The 15,922-nt window shown below is 41.7% G+C and overlaps 1 protein-coding gene across 1 annotated transcript; it reads right to left on the bottom strand.

Moving 5' to 3' along the window:
• Window positions 1-44: 44 nt before the first annotated feature.
• LOC117761561 (ATP-dependent RNA helicase DDX19B) lies at window positions 45-6,980 on the bottom strand. The gene is made up of 12 exons (XM_034585575.1): window positions 6,778-6,980; window positions 6,319-6,358; window positions 6,120-6,203; window positions 5,875-6,010; window positions 5,170-5,262; window positions 4,873-4,975; window positions 4,550-4,664; window positions 4,239-4,416; window positions 3,788-4,025; window positions 3,183-3,345; window positions 2,529-2,720; window positions 45-2,292 (listed from the first exon to the last, which is right to left on the bottom strand). The coding sequence occupies exons 1-12, from the start codon at window positions 6,832-6,834 to the stop codon at window positions 2,231-2,233; spliced, it is 1,461 nt and encodes a 486-aa protein (XP_034441466.1). The 5' UTR covers window positions 6,835-6,980; the 3' UTR covers window positions 45-2,230.
• Between the last annotated feature and the right edge of the window lie 8,942 nt (window positions 6,981-15,922).

The following is a 15,922-nucleotide window of genomic DNA, read 5'->3' as shown; positions in this document are numbered from 1 at the left end:
TAACAAAGTGATTTCCACACAATCATTAGACTAAATACAGATAGACATCTATATGTTCTTTTAATTCAACATATTAAGAAGACATAACTGTGTCCATGAATGCAGCTCAGATACAGAATACCACACACCTTGAACCTATCATTGTCTACACATGGCCTTCAGGTTTAAACAGACAACTTGTTTCAAGCCTGGTTAGGCAGTATTACTCCTGTGTGTGTGTGTGTGTGTGTGTGTATATGTGTATATGCGTATATATGAACTGGGTTTTGTAGGTTCTCACAATCATCAAACAAAGTATACAACATGTGGAGAAGAGTGTTAAGTTCAAAACTGCTTTGTGTGTCCATGGCTCTTATACAGTGGCATTACATTACACATCGACAAAGTGCACGCACACACTCACTGATAATGTATACATCCAAATGTCCAAATAAAACTGCATACACTGCTTCTTTACCCTGGAAAGTCTTCACAGAGCATTCTGGTGGGTTTTCAGCACACTCGCTTGCTTTTACTTTTGGCAGAATCTGCTCACTGAGTCGAGGGGTTTTCAGCAAGTTGTCCGTAAACAGTCCATTAAAAACCGGACCACCGCCGGCAAGTCGCCGGTGGGAGCCAGATGAGGTTTGCAGAAGGTTCAGACTGACCAATCACTGCCCTTAACGTTCCAGCGCATCGATCAAACACACCAGACACCACACTGTTTTCCTTAATTTCATTCAGTCACCCACTGATGCAAGGTTAACTGATTTTAAGCTCGCTGCATTTCTAAGTGCTGCGTCTGTTAAAATTTAACCTCATGAGGAATGTTGTCGCACTTCTTAGAAGTGACAAACTGTCAATAATTCAGACACACTGTCTTAAATTTTAAATATGTACACAAGTACATGTTTGATACTCCTGCGACCATGTTGGAACAACACAGTGAATCTGATTGGCATAGGTCCTCTGATCCTCAAGTCAACTCAGCATTTGGTTTCAAAAAAGATAATTCACACATCCTGAAGACGCCCATAATTCAATATATCATCAAAATTTCAAGTGTTAGTCAGAATATTAAGCCCGATGTCTTAGAATGTCAGTAACAAAATCATATGTATATATAATGCACTTGAGGAAGGCATTGCGTATTCTTTTAACTCACAATCCTTATTAACAGCACAGCCTGGATGAAGAATGTAGCTGAGCTCAAGTCAAACTGGAGAGAGACCCTGATTAAAAAGATTGTGGGACAGTGAATGACAAACGGAAACTGAACAAATCAGGCCTTGACGGCCACGTCTGGAATTAAAATTAGGTTTTTTTTATGAGACAGATGAGGGAAAAAAGACGACTAATGCTCAGCGCTGGAGCCGAGCCTGTTCTTTGATAATGGCCGTGATAGTTTTTTAAAATGACAAAATAACACATGTAACATTTGTGGTTGGCTGATGATCGATTACTGGTGAAAACACAAACACCTTAATGTGCATGACTTGGAGTTAGCTGTGTATCATCACTATGCAGCCTTTTTTTGGCATTTGACTACACACCCTGATGCTAAAGCTGAGGTTAATTCATGAATAATCTGTGTCATGTGAATACAGGTTGATAGTATTTGATAAGAACTATCACAGGTTGATAAGTTTGCATAGACCCTTTGAAACTCAACCATCACCATCTCAATAACAATCTTACTGATATATCTACCACTTGGAGCAACATACCCAATTTCACCCTTTGTACTGATTTTAGTTGATATAACAAAGCACAATAGAAGCTGTAGGAGTTGAACATGATATTTTTACATTCAATTTTATTTTTGTTCTTTAAAATCAAAGATAACTTTGTGGCACATGGAAATAGCTAATCGCCATTCTGGGGGTTTTCGGAATCTTTTTAATAGAAAAGCTTGTATCATGCCACCACTACAGCCAATAAGTGTTTTTTAATCCACGTGTGTTCAGTCAAAGAGTCGACTATTCCTGCAGCAGCATTATAAACACAGCGATAAACTCATAGACTTTATTCAAAGTAGTACAAAGAGTGAAATGGGGTATGTTCCAGAGACGTACAAAACACTTGTCTGAGAGGAGACATATCCACGTGTAAACATATGCTGTGTTTGTGGTTCTGCTCATTCCTCTGACAGCTAAAAATTAAAAGCATAAAACACTGTAGGAGTGCACAGTCCTTAAGAGAGCGGGGGTGGGTTGGGTTGACGTCCTTCATGGGAGCGCACCCGTTTTCTTTAGCCGGCGATTCTCTCAATTTCATCCAGATCGTCTGTGTCTAGTTTGTCAATTTTCTTATCTGTGGAGGAAAGACACGGATAACGGATCGGATCGGCATATGGATGATCAGCAGCCTGACAAGAACCATCTCGCCAAAATAAATGAACAAATACATTTAAGACAAAGAATAACACTCAAGGGGCTAATGTAATTATATCATTTCTACAAGCGTATGAACACTCCACCACAACTTCACTGCATCGTTAACCTATTGTTATGAGAAAGACAGGTTTGTGTAGCTGCTGTCCAACTTACTGAAATGCTCCTGGATCCTGTTGAGGATGTTCATGCTCATCTTGCTGTCCACCATGTTGATCGCCAGGCCCCGTTTGCCAAATCGACCTGTGCGGCCAATCCTGTGCAAGTAGGTCTCGTTGTCTGGGTTCCCGTCCTTGTCCACTGGTAAGTCAAAGTTGATCACCACAGAAACCTGCTCCACATCAATGCCTGAAAATAAGAGAAGCAGGCCAAAAGATTATTAATCAATATTGTCAATAACAGTTCAGTTAGTTTCAATAAAGGAGTTTTCCTCTAACAGAAAAACAGATGTGGCTCCACTCTTCGTCTTTGCTTAAAGTACATAAAGTCCACAACCAGGTGGAAACAGTGCATCAAGCGTATGCTGACACAGCATGTGGTTTAATATCACAAGTAAACACAACATCGTCTGGGGAAATATTAGATTTAAAAGTTGGCTCATAATTTCAGGCAAACAATCCATTACTGGAATAAAAGGTAAAGCTTTGCAAAAGAAACCCTATGAGGGCAAACCATAGGAACACACACAGTTCCATGGTTTTTACTGTACTCGCTCTCTAATCAGTTGGTCACAGAGAATATACAAGTAACAGTCAAATAAAGGTCACGATCACGTCATGTTTCTTCTTCCCATTCCCACATGGTCCTTACCTCGAGCACAAACGTTTGTCGTAACCAGGACCTTCTCCTTGCCCTCCCTGAAGCGATCAATGACAGCAGCCCTCTGCTCAACCTGCATTTCCCCACTGAGCAGCGCCACCTGGTGTCCTTCTCTAGACAGCTCACCTGCCAGCCAGCCTGCAGTCTTCCTAGTCTGAATCACACAGAGAGTAGAGTTTGTTGCTTATTAAACAGCCAACTAGGTGCATGTGTAGCAAAGGACAAAATGTAAAAAAAATAACTTGGCAGTTGATTTAAAGAATGAGAAAGAAAGCAAGTGTTTTTTTGTAAAACAGAGAAAAAGCAACCATAACAAAATGGTTTTGTGATATCACAATGATATCCTCTTTGACCATCATGAGCCACTATGTTCATCATTGGGTCCAAGTGAAGGTTTGCTGCCATAAAAGATATCATGTTCAAGAGAATGGAACAGACGGATGGAGTAACCCCGAAAACATGATGCCTGGGGCCTCAGCTCTTACAAGCATGGAGGTATAACAACACTCAACTTACAATACGACTAGAGGAAACACAACCCGTCTCTGTGGTCGACTGGAATAAAACACCAGGGTCAAACTTCTCCGTGAACTCACGTGGCAGAAGATCATGGCCTGGGCGATAGTGATGGCTCCGTAGATGTTACAGAGGGCATGGAACTTCTCTTCTTTGCAGTTGCACAGCACGTAGTACTGTTTGATGGTGTCCAGCGTCTCCTCCTCCCTCTTCAGTTTGATGACGTTGGGGTCAGGCACAATGCGCTGGGCGAAATTCCACACCGTTTCTTCAAATGTGGCCGAAAACAGCAACATTTGGCAGTTTTTAGGCAGCATCCTATGTGGCAGGGAAGAGAGGAGACAACCGATCAGTAGTTGTAGATCGGAGAGCTTGAAAAATGTTTCTTTACAGGATAAATATAAATATAACTGTTGATAGATTAAGAACACATTCATCATGGTTTCATGACACTGTACATAGGCTTGTGCACTTTTCCAAGCTTTCAAACAGTTGAGTATTTTAATTTAATTTCAGTTTATTTCAACTGACCTCTGTATGCGGATACTCTGGTCCTGGTGACCCTGGGTGGCGATCATGACGTCAGCCTCGTCCAGCACAAACACCATGATCTTCTTGGGGTCTATGAACTTGAACTTACTGCACCAGTCCAGCATCGTACCAGGTGTGCCAATAACTATCTGTTCCTGCAACTTCATGCCACGTTGCACTGCAAAATTCACAAGAAACAAGAGAATTACTAAGACACAAAGATATGTCTCAGGTGCAGGAATGTATGTTTTCATCAAAGGGAACCATTACATCATTGCACACAGGCACTGTAAAAAGCAGCTAAGCCTTACATTTATTTCCTCTGATGGCGTAGACTAGTTTGACCTCAGGATAGTGTTTGCCCATCTGCTCGATCACCTTACCAGTCTGAAGTGCCAGTTCATAGGTGGGTGACACACACAGGCACTGATGGGAAAAATGTTAAGAATTAATGCTTGTTTATTTCAATTGATCAACGTGTCATTAACTAATTAGGGTGGAAGAAAGAATTTAATCAATAGAAATGAGGGCGTGAAAAGCATATACATCAAAATGCTCAGTCATGTTTATAAATCAAAAAACATGAGATTACAAGTGGAGTCTTTCTAAAACAGTGAGAGAAGGGAGTACTAACCTGGGGATATCTGTTGCTGGGGTCGACGTGGCTGAGCATGGCCAGGACAAAGGCAGCCGTTTTCCCTGTTCCCGACTGCGACTGGGCAATGAGATTCTGTGGACTGGAGGAAATAAGGGAATTAGAATAAGGGAATTAGATCACAGACACTGGTGGTAAAATTGATTTTGGCCTTATCACCTTTCTTGACATAAAAGCAATGATATTTAAATTATTTTTTAAAGTTATACCCAAAATACTCAGTGTGAGAGAATTCACCGAGTATGAAATCACGTAATACTTTGATGGGGTACTCACGGTTCAGCCAGCATCATAGGTAAGGCAGTTTCCTGGATTTTAGATGGCCGATTGAAACCCATGCCGTACACGCCCTGAAGCAGCTGAGGTTTGCTACACACGAAAGAAAACGGACACATCGTCAGCAGAGTTTTTGTACACACATCTAAGGGAGGGCGTGAACACTACACAACCCTTAATAACTACACACAGCTGTCAAAAATACAAAGCACAATAGCTGACAAACTAATAAGGACGAGTGCGGTGCCCGTTCTAAACCTGCGAATGCTCTTGTTGCAGCTTTCTTTCTGAAATTGTAAAAGTGACCTGCAGTGATTCACTTGCTGCCAATAAACACCACCTGCAGGACTCGGAACACTGAAGTTGCTGCTGTTGCCAACGCTCAGTTGTCGTGATCAACTACTTCACTTGCGTTGATAAGCCCCAGCCACCGCTGCTACAGAGCTCTGGGCGTCTGTTTAATCAAAGTTTATTAATATTGAACGCATCACTTGTCTAAAATTGCACCAAATTTGACACTGCATTTCCTTGGGCCTTTAACAGTACACATGTCAAACGTGGAGCTGTTAAGACGAATTAATCTTTGGATTTGCAAGCGGCAGTCAGACAGACTTCTGATTCTGAGAGTTCTGGAACTATTAGTGACGAGTGAAAACCACAGCAACACTCAATAATGTTGATTAGAAAAATAGAAGATATACTTACAGTCGCAACTCCTCAAAAGACTTGACAGAGTAGAGTGGAGAGTTTGGATCTTTCTGAAGAACTTCCACTTGGTTTGTATTGTTGACTAGATTACTCCTGATCAGCTTGTTCAACAACGATTGGGCCGCTTTGTCATCTGAAAGAGAAAAGTTACAATAACTGTCACGCCTCTAGAGAGCGTCTTCATTTAAGACACTGTAGGGGGGGGGTCAGACAGATGAACATATATGATCGTAATAAATTACCTTTGACATCGTCATCTGTTGACTTGACTTCACCTTCTGTCTTTGCAGCTGCGGGGGTCGCCTCTGTTACGTGTGCTGCGGTGCCTGCAATGTGCAATGTGCAATGTTTAAAAACTCGTATTTACACTTGAATCAGTGTGTGGGACAAGCACGTATCTTACCATTGAGTCTAACACGTATTGCAGCTATATGCACTCACCATTTTCTTCTGGTTTCTCTTTAATGTGGAGGTTGCCGATCTGAAAGGAGGAACATCAGAAAGTTTGGTTAAGTCCGTGTCTCTGGTGATAAACATTGAGACACCGACGCGTTCAGCTGAGCCCTTAAAGAGCCTCTTGCGTCAGTTACTTGTTAGCCAGATACGTGCTAACGCTAGTAACACGGCAGCACGCAGCATATCGGATCTAGCTAACTTGTTGTAGCTTTGTAGCCGAACCGGGACCAACCGGTAGTTTCGTTTTTATTCACATGAAACCGAAACCGAGACGAGCTGCCGCGGGGCCCCGTCTATTCACTGGTAGTGTTTGGGTTACACATTTTCAAACGTGAAATGTAAAGTTAAGCGATAGGGTTTCGTCAACATTGTGTGAGAACAGGCCAGACGATCCACTGAGCAGCTAACAACACGTTAGCTTGTGTTGCGTAAGTTGGGATTTACCGATTCCGCCGCGGCTTCTTGTTCATCCACCGCCTGGGCCCAGGAGTCCGTAGCCATCGTGGGTCAGTTTCTTCTTCCTACTGCACTCGGGATAATTCAACAATAAAAGCTTTCACGGACTGCGGAGTCAGTAATGTGAAAGTAACTGGGGTCCACAATGGCGTGCCGACACCGATTCTAGGTACATGTGCAACCACTCACATGTCCGGGGGGAAAGGCCAAGCGTTAATAGTTCCCAGTGCAGTGAAAGTTCCCACCTGGAACAAAAAGTACAACCGGGTGTTTCATTTCAAATTCGAACAAATCATTTACATTTAATAATTAATTTAAACACATAAACTTGATTCCAATTATTTTACTAGAATCCGGCAGATTGGAGGTTGAATATTAAGAAACAATACTCGGCTGGACCTCTAGGTGGCGCCACAACGTTTAGCATAGGATCCCCCCCTGTTAAAGTTAAATACTGTACACAGCTATACCTGTCTGTAGCGCGCGCGCACACACACACACACACACACACACTCTCTCTCTCTCTCTCTCTCTCTCTCTCTCTCTCTCTCTCTCTCTCTATCTGGAAATTAATAGAATACCCAAATCTGTTGGTAATATGTTCTACACTAATATATTAGTGTTATGATGCTGGCCACCTCTGGTAAAATCGCCTACATCCTCAGTTGAACAGATCATGCGATTCCACCCCTGTAGAATAATGGCCTATGTCAAGAGTGTGACTTAGGCCGTTTTATTTTGCCTGAGTCAAAAGACAATGTGACTTAGGCAATTTTACAAGCTTTTCAAGATGGCGGCTGCATCAAGAAGAACGAAAATCTACTTAGCCGCTGAAGTTATTTCCATGATTCAGGGCTCGTCCTGAACTTGAACATAATATTAGTAATCATAACATCATTTGACCGGTATTATAGTATGCCCGGTGTGCAGTGTCTAGAGGCAACTTGTGCACCCCTAGGGGTGCATGCACACCACTTTGGGAATCCCTGATGTAGCTTAATACAAGTGACCACAAGGCAATGAATGTTTTTCAGAATGATCACACATTTGTGACTGTACACCTCAAAGGGTTGAAATGTTTTCCCCTTTTGGTAGGAGATGCACTTGACAATTCTGACACCGATCAGGCCTCATCCACTGAAAATGACAATGAGACCGTCGTTGAAGAGATGAAGCAGCATGTACCAGGCCAAGACTCTGTTTTAGATGGAGCAGACAATACCTTAAACACTCCCGTTGATGTTGTTTAAGATGCCAAGCAAACACATCCACACCATGAAGAGGACATATCTGATGATGATGATGTCATAAGCGATCCAGACTATACCCCATCCTGAGATGATTCCTCTGAAGGTGTGATCAAAGACCATCCAGAACTCAAGGAGATCAAAGTGTCTAAGTGCAACAAGGTATTTCTGTATAGTACCCCATATTTCCTTGCAAGCTCAGAGAATGCATGTGTGGCGAATGCATTCTCTGCGCTTGCAAGGAAATATGGGGTACTATACAGAAATACCTTGTTGCAGGGCACACACAAATGGAGTGTGACAGCATGCATAGTACTATTGAACGCAAAATAGTTCCGGATATCTTCACCCCGAGAGACTACGTCATCATACTCCAGACTGCAAGAAACAGGCCATCACCTTACCATGTGAAGGTGCTCAAGCATGATGAGTTCCTGAAAATGAATGGATCTTACTTCATTAGCATCAGACCAGGCAAAAAAGCTGGAGATCCGACTGTGCATCACTTGCGGGCTCTTTAGTTTAGCAGTGAAGGCAAGGTCCATTTCAAGCTGTCCTTCTCGGAGGACTCTGCGTGGGAAGCACTGCCACAAAGGGTACAGGTGCCAAATGAGCCGATAGCATGGATACGAATGTTTCCATGTGCTCTGCCAATCAAGGAGAGAAAGTTCCAGGACCTCCAGTCAATGAAACACGTCATGCCCGTTGAGTGTCATCACTTCTTTGACAATTTGCCACATTAATAGGCATCAGTCAAGAACCCAGCAAAGAAGAGCTGGAAGGAGAACTGAGGAGATGCACATGCCTCCTCAGCATTATGTTTAGTTAGTTTGTTAGTTATGCTTTATTGTTGACAGAGTTGAAGGTTTAAAATTGCTTAAGTCACAAAGGCATGTTCAAAAATTCATTAATTTATTCCTCTTATGTTACATAATTGACAGACATTGTTATTAGTATGTCAATAGTCATCTATTGTCATAACCTTTTTGAGTGAAATTATTAATAAATGTCATATATTTAATATATTATTTTAGATTTAAGAGGGTGACAATATATAAGGGATGGTACATACATTTAATGTGGCTTCTACATTTTTACCCGAGGCCCTCTCTTTCCGAGGGGCCCCGTGTCGAAATCTGATCGTAGCACCTTTGGTATTTCAGTCAACACGATGCAGTGCAGTTCTTGAAAAGCAAAGGTAAGCAATGGGAGACCGCCTCAGCTGTCAGGCGGTGCCAGATGTCTCTGAAATGAACACAGTGGAGCTCTAAGATCAAACCAGTGCTGGGTTTCAACATGTTATTGGACAAGGAGTCCTGAAGGTCTGTCTGTCTGTTTGTACAGATAGTTTGTTTTGATTAAGTTCTTATACTCATCACGTTGAATCTGAATGAATTTTTTTTTACTATTTTGGGGTTTTTGCAGATACAGTGTTGTACTGAGCAACACTCAGTAACAACAGTATGGCCTTGTGTTAAAAAACACATGATTTAGTCAAACATCAGAGTAGAAAAAAGAAATAGCACCAGACCTCTGCCAGTATAAAAGACCTGGTTTAAGGTTTAAGGTTTAATTTCACCTCATTGCATCAAACAGAGTCATATCAAACTTTTTCTCTGCTTCATTTTTTGTAAACATTTAGTGAAATATTTTAGGGTACAATTATTTGGCCATGTGGAATGAATAACATTTCTTTTGTAAAGCTTTGAACGAAAAATGACTGAAACGCAGAATCATGAATGAACTTCTGTGATGATACTCGTGTTTAAACAGTTACAACCAGTAATGAGTGAGAGAACCCATTGAAGTCAAATTGTTTGGATTTTAGTTTGTGTTATTGTTTTCCTTTAATTTTTCAACATATTTTGTATTTATTATTATTATTATTATATTTATTTTTCTTGGTACATTTCATTATTTGTACGCTTCATGTATTTATTTTTTCATATTCAGAATTTCCGTTGTTGTTATCAGTGCTGGTTTGTTCCTGACATTGTTAGTTAATAAAGTTTTAAAAAAGTACAGAGTGAGATAAGTTTGATCCCATGTTTTAAAAAATGCAGTTGACACTATAAATTATTGCAGTTTTTGGAGCCGCATGTATATTTTTGACCATGAAAACTTTTACGTGAGACAATTTTTTTTTTTATGTAACATACTGATGTAAAAATCAGCAACTCAAATCAAATAAACCTGATTGTTTCTAAAAAATCTTTCAGAGGACTTTGAAATACTGAGATTAGACATTTAAAGAGTCATCCTAAGACTGTGGATCTGTGGTTGTATAATGAGTTGGTACTATTTCTTCCTTTGAATCACTGCTCCATGGCCAAGAAATCACCCACAGAAAACCTTGTTTGAGACCACAGTTTGTTGTTTTCACACCTCATGTTTATAAGGGAATTTTAGAAATGCTGGTTGGTAGATTTTCTTAACTCAGGCCACCGTATGGACTTTAACTCTTCACACCTGAGAGTGGCAACAATGCTCCCATCTACATTATGAATAGTTTTATTGCCCAGAATGACAACCTATGTCTTTAAGTGTGCAGCACAAAGATTCTTCATCTGAAACAGTTGATCAGACCAAGGCTTTCAGTCACGTGTACCCTCGTGTGTTGGTCCATGTAGGTGCAGTGCTGCAACAAGCCCTCCATGATGCTGTGGTGGAGACCAGGCTATTAACCGGAGCAGGCCTTCATCAGGGAGCAAGCAGGAGCACTCGGGGTCACCTCTGGAGCCAGACTGCTGTGGCTGGCTGCTCCTTAATTGAATGCAGAATTGATTTCACACATTTCGACTGTTCCACTGGGATAGATAGATAGATGATGACAGTGGCTTTGGATTGTGCTGAAGGAGATTACATTGATCTCTGTTCCGCTGTCAACGTTCACCGCCGCTGTGTGCGCGCGTCAGTCCTCAGAGTTTATCCACGTGTGTGTGTGTGTGTGCGCGCTCGCATCACCAGATGTGTGTCAGCATGTGAGAGAAGGTACAGGGAGTCTGTTCAGGTCGTCAATTTGGAGACAGATTTGTCAAAATCTGGAAGAAGAGTTGAGTTTATTGTTGCCTCCAATCAGCTGCCTTGCTGGAGGTATCCATGGCAACTGAAGGAGTAAAAGTAAGGTTTGAGGTCTCCAGAGAATTTGGAAGAAACAGAGAGAAGGACTTTGTGTTGCCACATTAGGACTCATTTCAAGCTCTGAACATGACAGAGAGGATATCAAAGTGGAGTGGCCGTGGTTTTCTGTGTGAACAAACCGAACAAAGATAAGCACTCAGCCCACAAACACAAATGTAAGGGCGCTCAAACACTACTCCATACTCATACACATACTGTATGTCACCATTTATACCGCCAATACAACCACTCTCCTGTGCTCTCCATATATTCAGAGAGTAACACTTCATCAAGCTGTGAACACATGGAGCTTGAATCTGCATCTTGAACAGATGATCTGTCCCTGGGTAGAAATAAATAAATTAACACTGTGAAGCCAGAATGTAAAAAGGATAAGACGCAGAGAAGGTAAAACACTAAATATTAAACCTTGAGTTCCTTTTTGTCTATTTTGTGTCAATTGAGGTGTGTGTGTGTGTGTATGTGTGTGTGTGTGTGTGTGTGTGTGTGTGTGTGTGTGTGTGTGTGTGTGTGTGTGTGTGTGTGTGTGTGTGTGTGTGTGTGTGTGTGTGTGTGGCATGCAGCGATGATTTGATTTATTTTGAAGATAGAGGTTATCTGCTGGAAGCCTTTACCCCTTTAGTATATTATCATGTGTAATGTAAATCTCATGTTGGATGGTCCCCATGACACAAATATAAAATATTAATCCCACTTATTCAATCATTCACACACCGTCTCAAGGTGGTTTTAAATTGGGAAAAGGCTGAGCAGCCGGAGTAAAAGATACAAAGTATAACACCATACAAGAAAACACACCTTGTTCATAAAAGTTCAGTTTATTTCAAGTCTGTGCATCAATCCAAACATTCCCTGGTTCCAGCTTCTCATATTTTTTTGTAATATATGATAGTAAAGTGAAAATACATCTGAAGATGTCATGTTGGGCTATGAGACATTAAAATCAGTGCTTTTCACTATTTACTGACATTTTGTTGATGAAATAATTGATCAAGAGAATAATATGGAGATTAATTGAAAATAAAAAATGATGATCAGTAGCAGCCCTAAACAACATGTTCCAAAACCATGGGAATGAATTGCTATTACAGCCTTAGCTCCTCTAACCTTGTACCATTCAGTCTGATGATGTTGGGGGAAGAGGCCTGGCTCCTAGATGACGTACAAGTTCATCTCTAACGTGTTGGATGGGGTTGAGGCCATGCAAGGTTCTGTGTAAGAAAGTTAAGTTCTTCCACACTAAATTGGGAGAACTATAGTTTGGCCTGGCTCCGTGGAAGTAGTGTGGGGGTGCTACTGCTACTATGTAGTGATGGAAATCCTGTGTGTAGAAAAGTGCAGCAATAGGAGTCTGTCTACTCCGTCTTGTTCTCCCTGTCTTTAACACGGCAGCATTCAGGGTCTTAGTCGTCCATCGTCAGCTAATTAATCAGAATCAAAGGGAGACAAATCCTGTAAACACAGAGAGAGAGGGTGAGAGAGAGAGAGGACAAGCAAGGGGGCGAAAGAGCTAGATAGGGTGGATTCTCCCTCAGACTTCCTCTCTCTCTCGCCCCCTGTACTTTCTTCTTCATTAAGATTCATAGCCCTGATCCTTTGCTCTGTGCTGGCTCCTCGCTGCTTGCTCCATGCATCTCTAGCAAAGAGGGGGAAAAAAACAGAACCTGCACACCCAGAATTAAAATGGTGATGCTGTCAACAAGAGAGGGCATATGGAGAGAGAGAAAATGAGAGAGGGCCGAGGGAAAGAGAGACAGAGAGAGGGAGAGAGTAAGGGGCTGACAGCTGGTTGGTATTCCTGAGGCTTAGCCAGAGAGGCTGATGGTGCAGAGTGGACATCACCAAGGAATTTCAATGTGGATAGAGCGACTTGCTGTCAGAGTGAGAACTCTAACCTTTATATTACAGTCCTGACTATTTTACTAACTACACTGTGTTTAATCAAGCAAATGTTATCTGTATTTTTAAAGTTTTTCAGTTTAATAAACGTTTTTATAAGACAATGGGGCTTTGTTATGATTTAAAATGACAAAGTGAAATTGTAACTATTGTGAATATAGTATATTTCTTGTTTCTTGTTTAATCCAATTCTAGTGGAGAATCTGAAGTTTTGCAGATGAATAATCTATATGGCGGATGTTTCCATTTGATGGAAAGGTGCAGTGATAAAAAGACACGTAGTCTGAATATGTACAGACATTATATATCTTCAATAAAGAGCTGGGAAAACCAGACATGCAATGCATGATACTGTCAGATAAAGTGGATTATGATGATTTAACACACCTTAAAGTTACGTAAGAGGAACTTAACAGGGGTAAACTTGATGTTATAGGATTAATGGAAGATTAAACTTAGTCTCTATTTGCTAAATCCGATGATTACTTCTACTTTACCTTAATAGTATATTAAAAGCAGGAAAGATAACAGTAAAAAAAACTAAAATGTGATATTCTGGTAAATATTCTCTGTTGGTCAATAGCATCAATGTTAAGAAATGGGAACTTTAGGAGGAATGCTTCAAACCCAATCAAAATCAGCTTATACCATCTGCCTTGAGGAAATAACAGTTCACAGAAATACGCTACGTTCAATAAGTCGGACTAGAAAAACCGTGAATCATGAATAAAAGCATAGATATAGATTTAGATATAGATTTCTATGATGGGTTGTAATCTGTAGTTTTCGACCCTTAACTTGGTCTCAGAGTGTCAGATGTGATGCAGAATGTTTGACAACGACAATAGATCTTTACTCCAAAGAAATGTGTGTCAGGATTGGACTTGCTGCCCTGTTCTTCCTTGTGTTTCCTCCACCCTGCCCCTCTGCTCCTGTGTGTTGTTTGTCCCCGTCTTGTCCTCGTCACTGCCTGTTTCGCTGGCGGGGACACAGTTTTCCGTTTCTGATTCCCTCCAAAATCACCTTGACACTTGAACTTCTGTCAATGATTAATACCACGCCTCCAAGCAGTATACAAGCACCGGTTCTACCAAGAACACTCTTCATGCAACCCTTGTGGCCAAACATGTGATGGTCCCTTTTCAGTGTCGCTCTCTGAAGTCTTTTTGTACTCCCCATTTTGTCTGCGTCTCTTGTTAATACAGGTTTGTGTTTGTGTCCAGGATCATAAACCCACCATCCTCACCCTGCTCTTTCAGTCTGGACATTTGTGTGTCTGCCTCTCTATGGACTCTGGATCTCAGAAAACTCATCTCACCTCTAAAACTCAAAACTGACAATCTGCCGTGCTGGTGTTCACATTCATATCCTATATCCTCATCAAATGATTTTTTTTAATTCTTTAAAACTCCTCCCTGTCTCCACTTCCTGAGTCCCGAATCTTAACAATATGACACATTTGAATATTCCCCCAGTAAGTCCCTTGAAATGTTTCAAGTGACACTACAGCTCAGTTTATGTGGTTGGATTTATCGCTAAGATGTGCGAAACGTAAGATGGATGAGTCAGAGTGTTTGGGCTGAGCCTGCAGGATCTCACACAGCGTCAGTCCCACGGTTGGCCAGACAACTCCAAACATCTGGATCCAGCCTCCCTCCTTTCTCCAGGGGAGACCCAGCTATCACTAAACCCAACCAATCCACTGTGTAAACAGCTGGAACATTGCATAACACGTGGTGGGAGCGAAATAGCCTCAAGTTCTTTGAAAAACCTGAAGAAAAAAGATGACTTTTTCTCCACTTGTGCAGTTTGGAGCTCAACAGTCATTGACGATCATGCGGCCGCCGCGTTCATTCATCTACAGCGGCCAACGAGATGCGAGGCTGTCGGGCCGCGGCTCAACAATTTTCAATTCCTTAATAATTTATTGATGGCGAGCAGTCAAATTGCATATCAATAATGTAGAAGGGCTCAGTACAGTGTTGATACAAAACACCCTTTCAGTCGGGTTCATTGATGCTCACAGACCTGCAGACATATGTACTATGTTCAGTCCCACGTGGTGCAGGGCTGGCACATTGCATGAATCCAATCTGCATCAGTGAACTGTGTAATGTTTGTTGATGATGGAGAGTCTAAAAATCCTTCTCATGTTTTCTTTTGTGATTGTGATGCAGGATAAAGCCCAGAATAAGGCTTTTATAAGGGGGAGGGGCTGGGAGAGAAAATCATACGCTACAAAGACACTGAAATAAGAATGACACATTGATTATATATTTCCAAACACCTTCAAACCTTTTAATCTCTTTTCCAAACCTGTGAATAAAAGTTTCTAACGTTTCCCTCAAATGCACGACTGTCTTTGCTCTCTATTCCATTGGACAGCTATTATGTATGTTTGGGCGCGAGCCAATCACACATGTCGCACAAATTAAGTGACCAATGGCGGATTTCCATCTAGGTCAGCATCTTTTATTCAGGAGGCACGCGTACACAGTTACATGCCATCCCGCCCCGGGGGCCGTGCAGAGACCCACTCTGCCACTGAGAGATGGCCCACCATTTTGTTCTGTTTTGAAAATGATCTCCATGCATGAGATTTGCTGGAGGGCCTACGAGCTCTTCCCTTTGTGGTGCCTCCCAGTTTGGATTTTTTTTCCCCCGCCTGGTGTCTGTGTGTATGTGCATGTGCAGGGCACGCATGGTGCCAGGCTGCATTCGTGAGCGTGCATATCCTTGTGTGTGTGTTCAGTGGGCTTTTTTCGCTCGTTGCAGGGACGAAAAAACCAACGCGATGAAGACGTCTGATGCCCATCCTGTGTCTGAAAGTGTAGAGCACTGCTGCT

Source organism: Hippoglossus hippoglossus, chromosome 5 (genome assembly GCF_009819705.1).
Source record: "Hippoglossus hippoglossus isolate fHipHip1 chromosome 5, fHipHip1.pri, whole genome shotgun sequence".
Taxonomy (NCBI): domain Eukaryota; kingdom Metazoa; phylum Chordata; class Actinopteri; order Pleuronectiformes; family Pleuronectidae; genus Hippoglossus; species Hippoglossus hippoglossus.
Note: the sequence above shows the minus strand (reverse complement) of the source record. Positions and strands in the feature narration are given on the sequence as shown.

Bases quoted from the DNA above. Each gene is read 5' to 3' on its own strand.
- LOC117761561 (XM_034585575.1), bottom strand. From the start codon at position 6,834: ATGGCTACGGACTCCTGGGCCCAGGCGGTGGATGAACAAGAAGCCGCG. The intron at 4,665-4,872 runs GTTAGTACTCCC...TTTTCCCATCAG, and splicing joins CCAGCAACAGATATCCCCAG to TGCCTGTGTGTGTCACCCAC. The intron at 3,346-3,787 runs GTGAGTTCACGG...TGTGTGATTCAG, and splicing joins AGGCCATGATCTTCTGCCAC to ACTAGGAAGACTGCAGGCTG.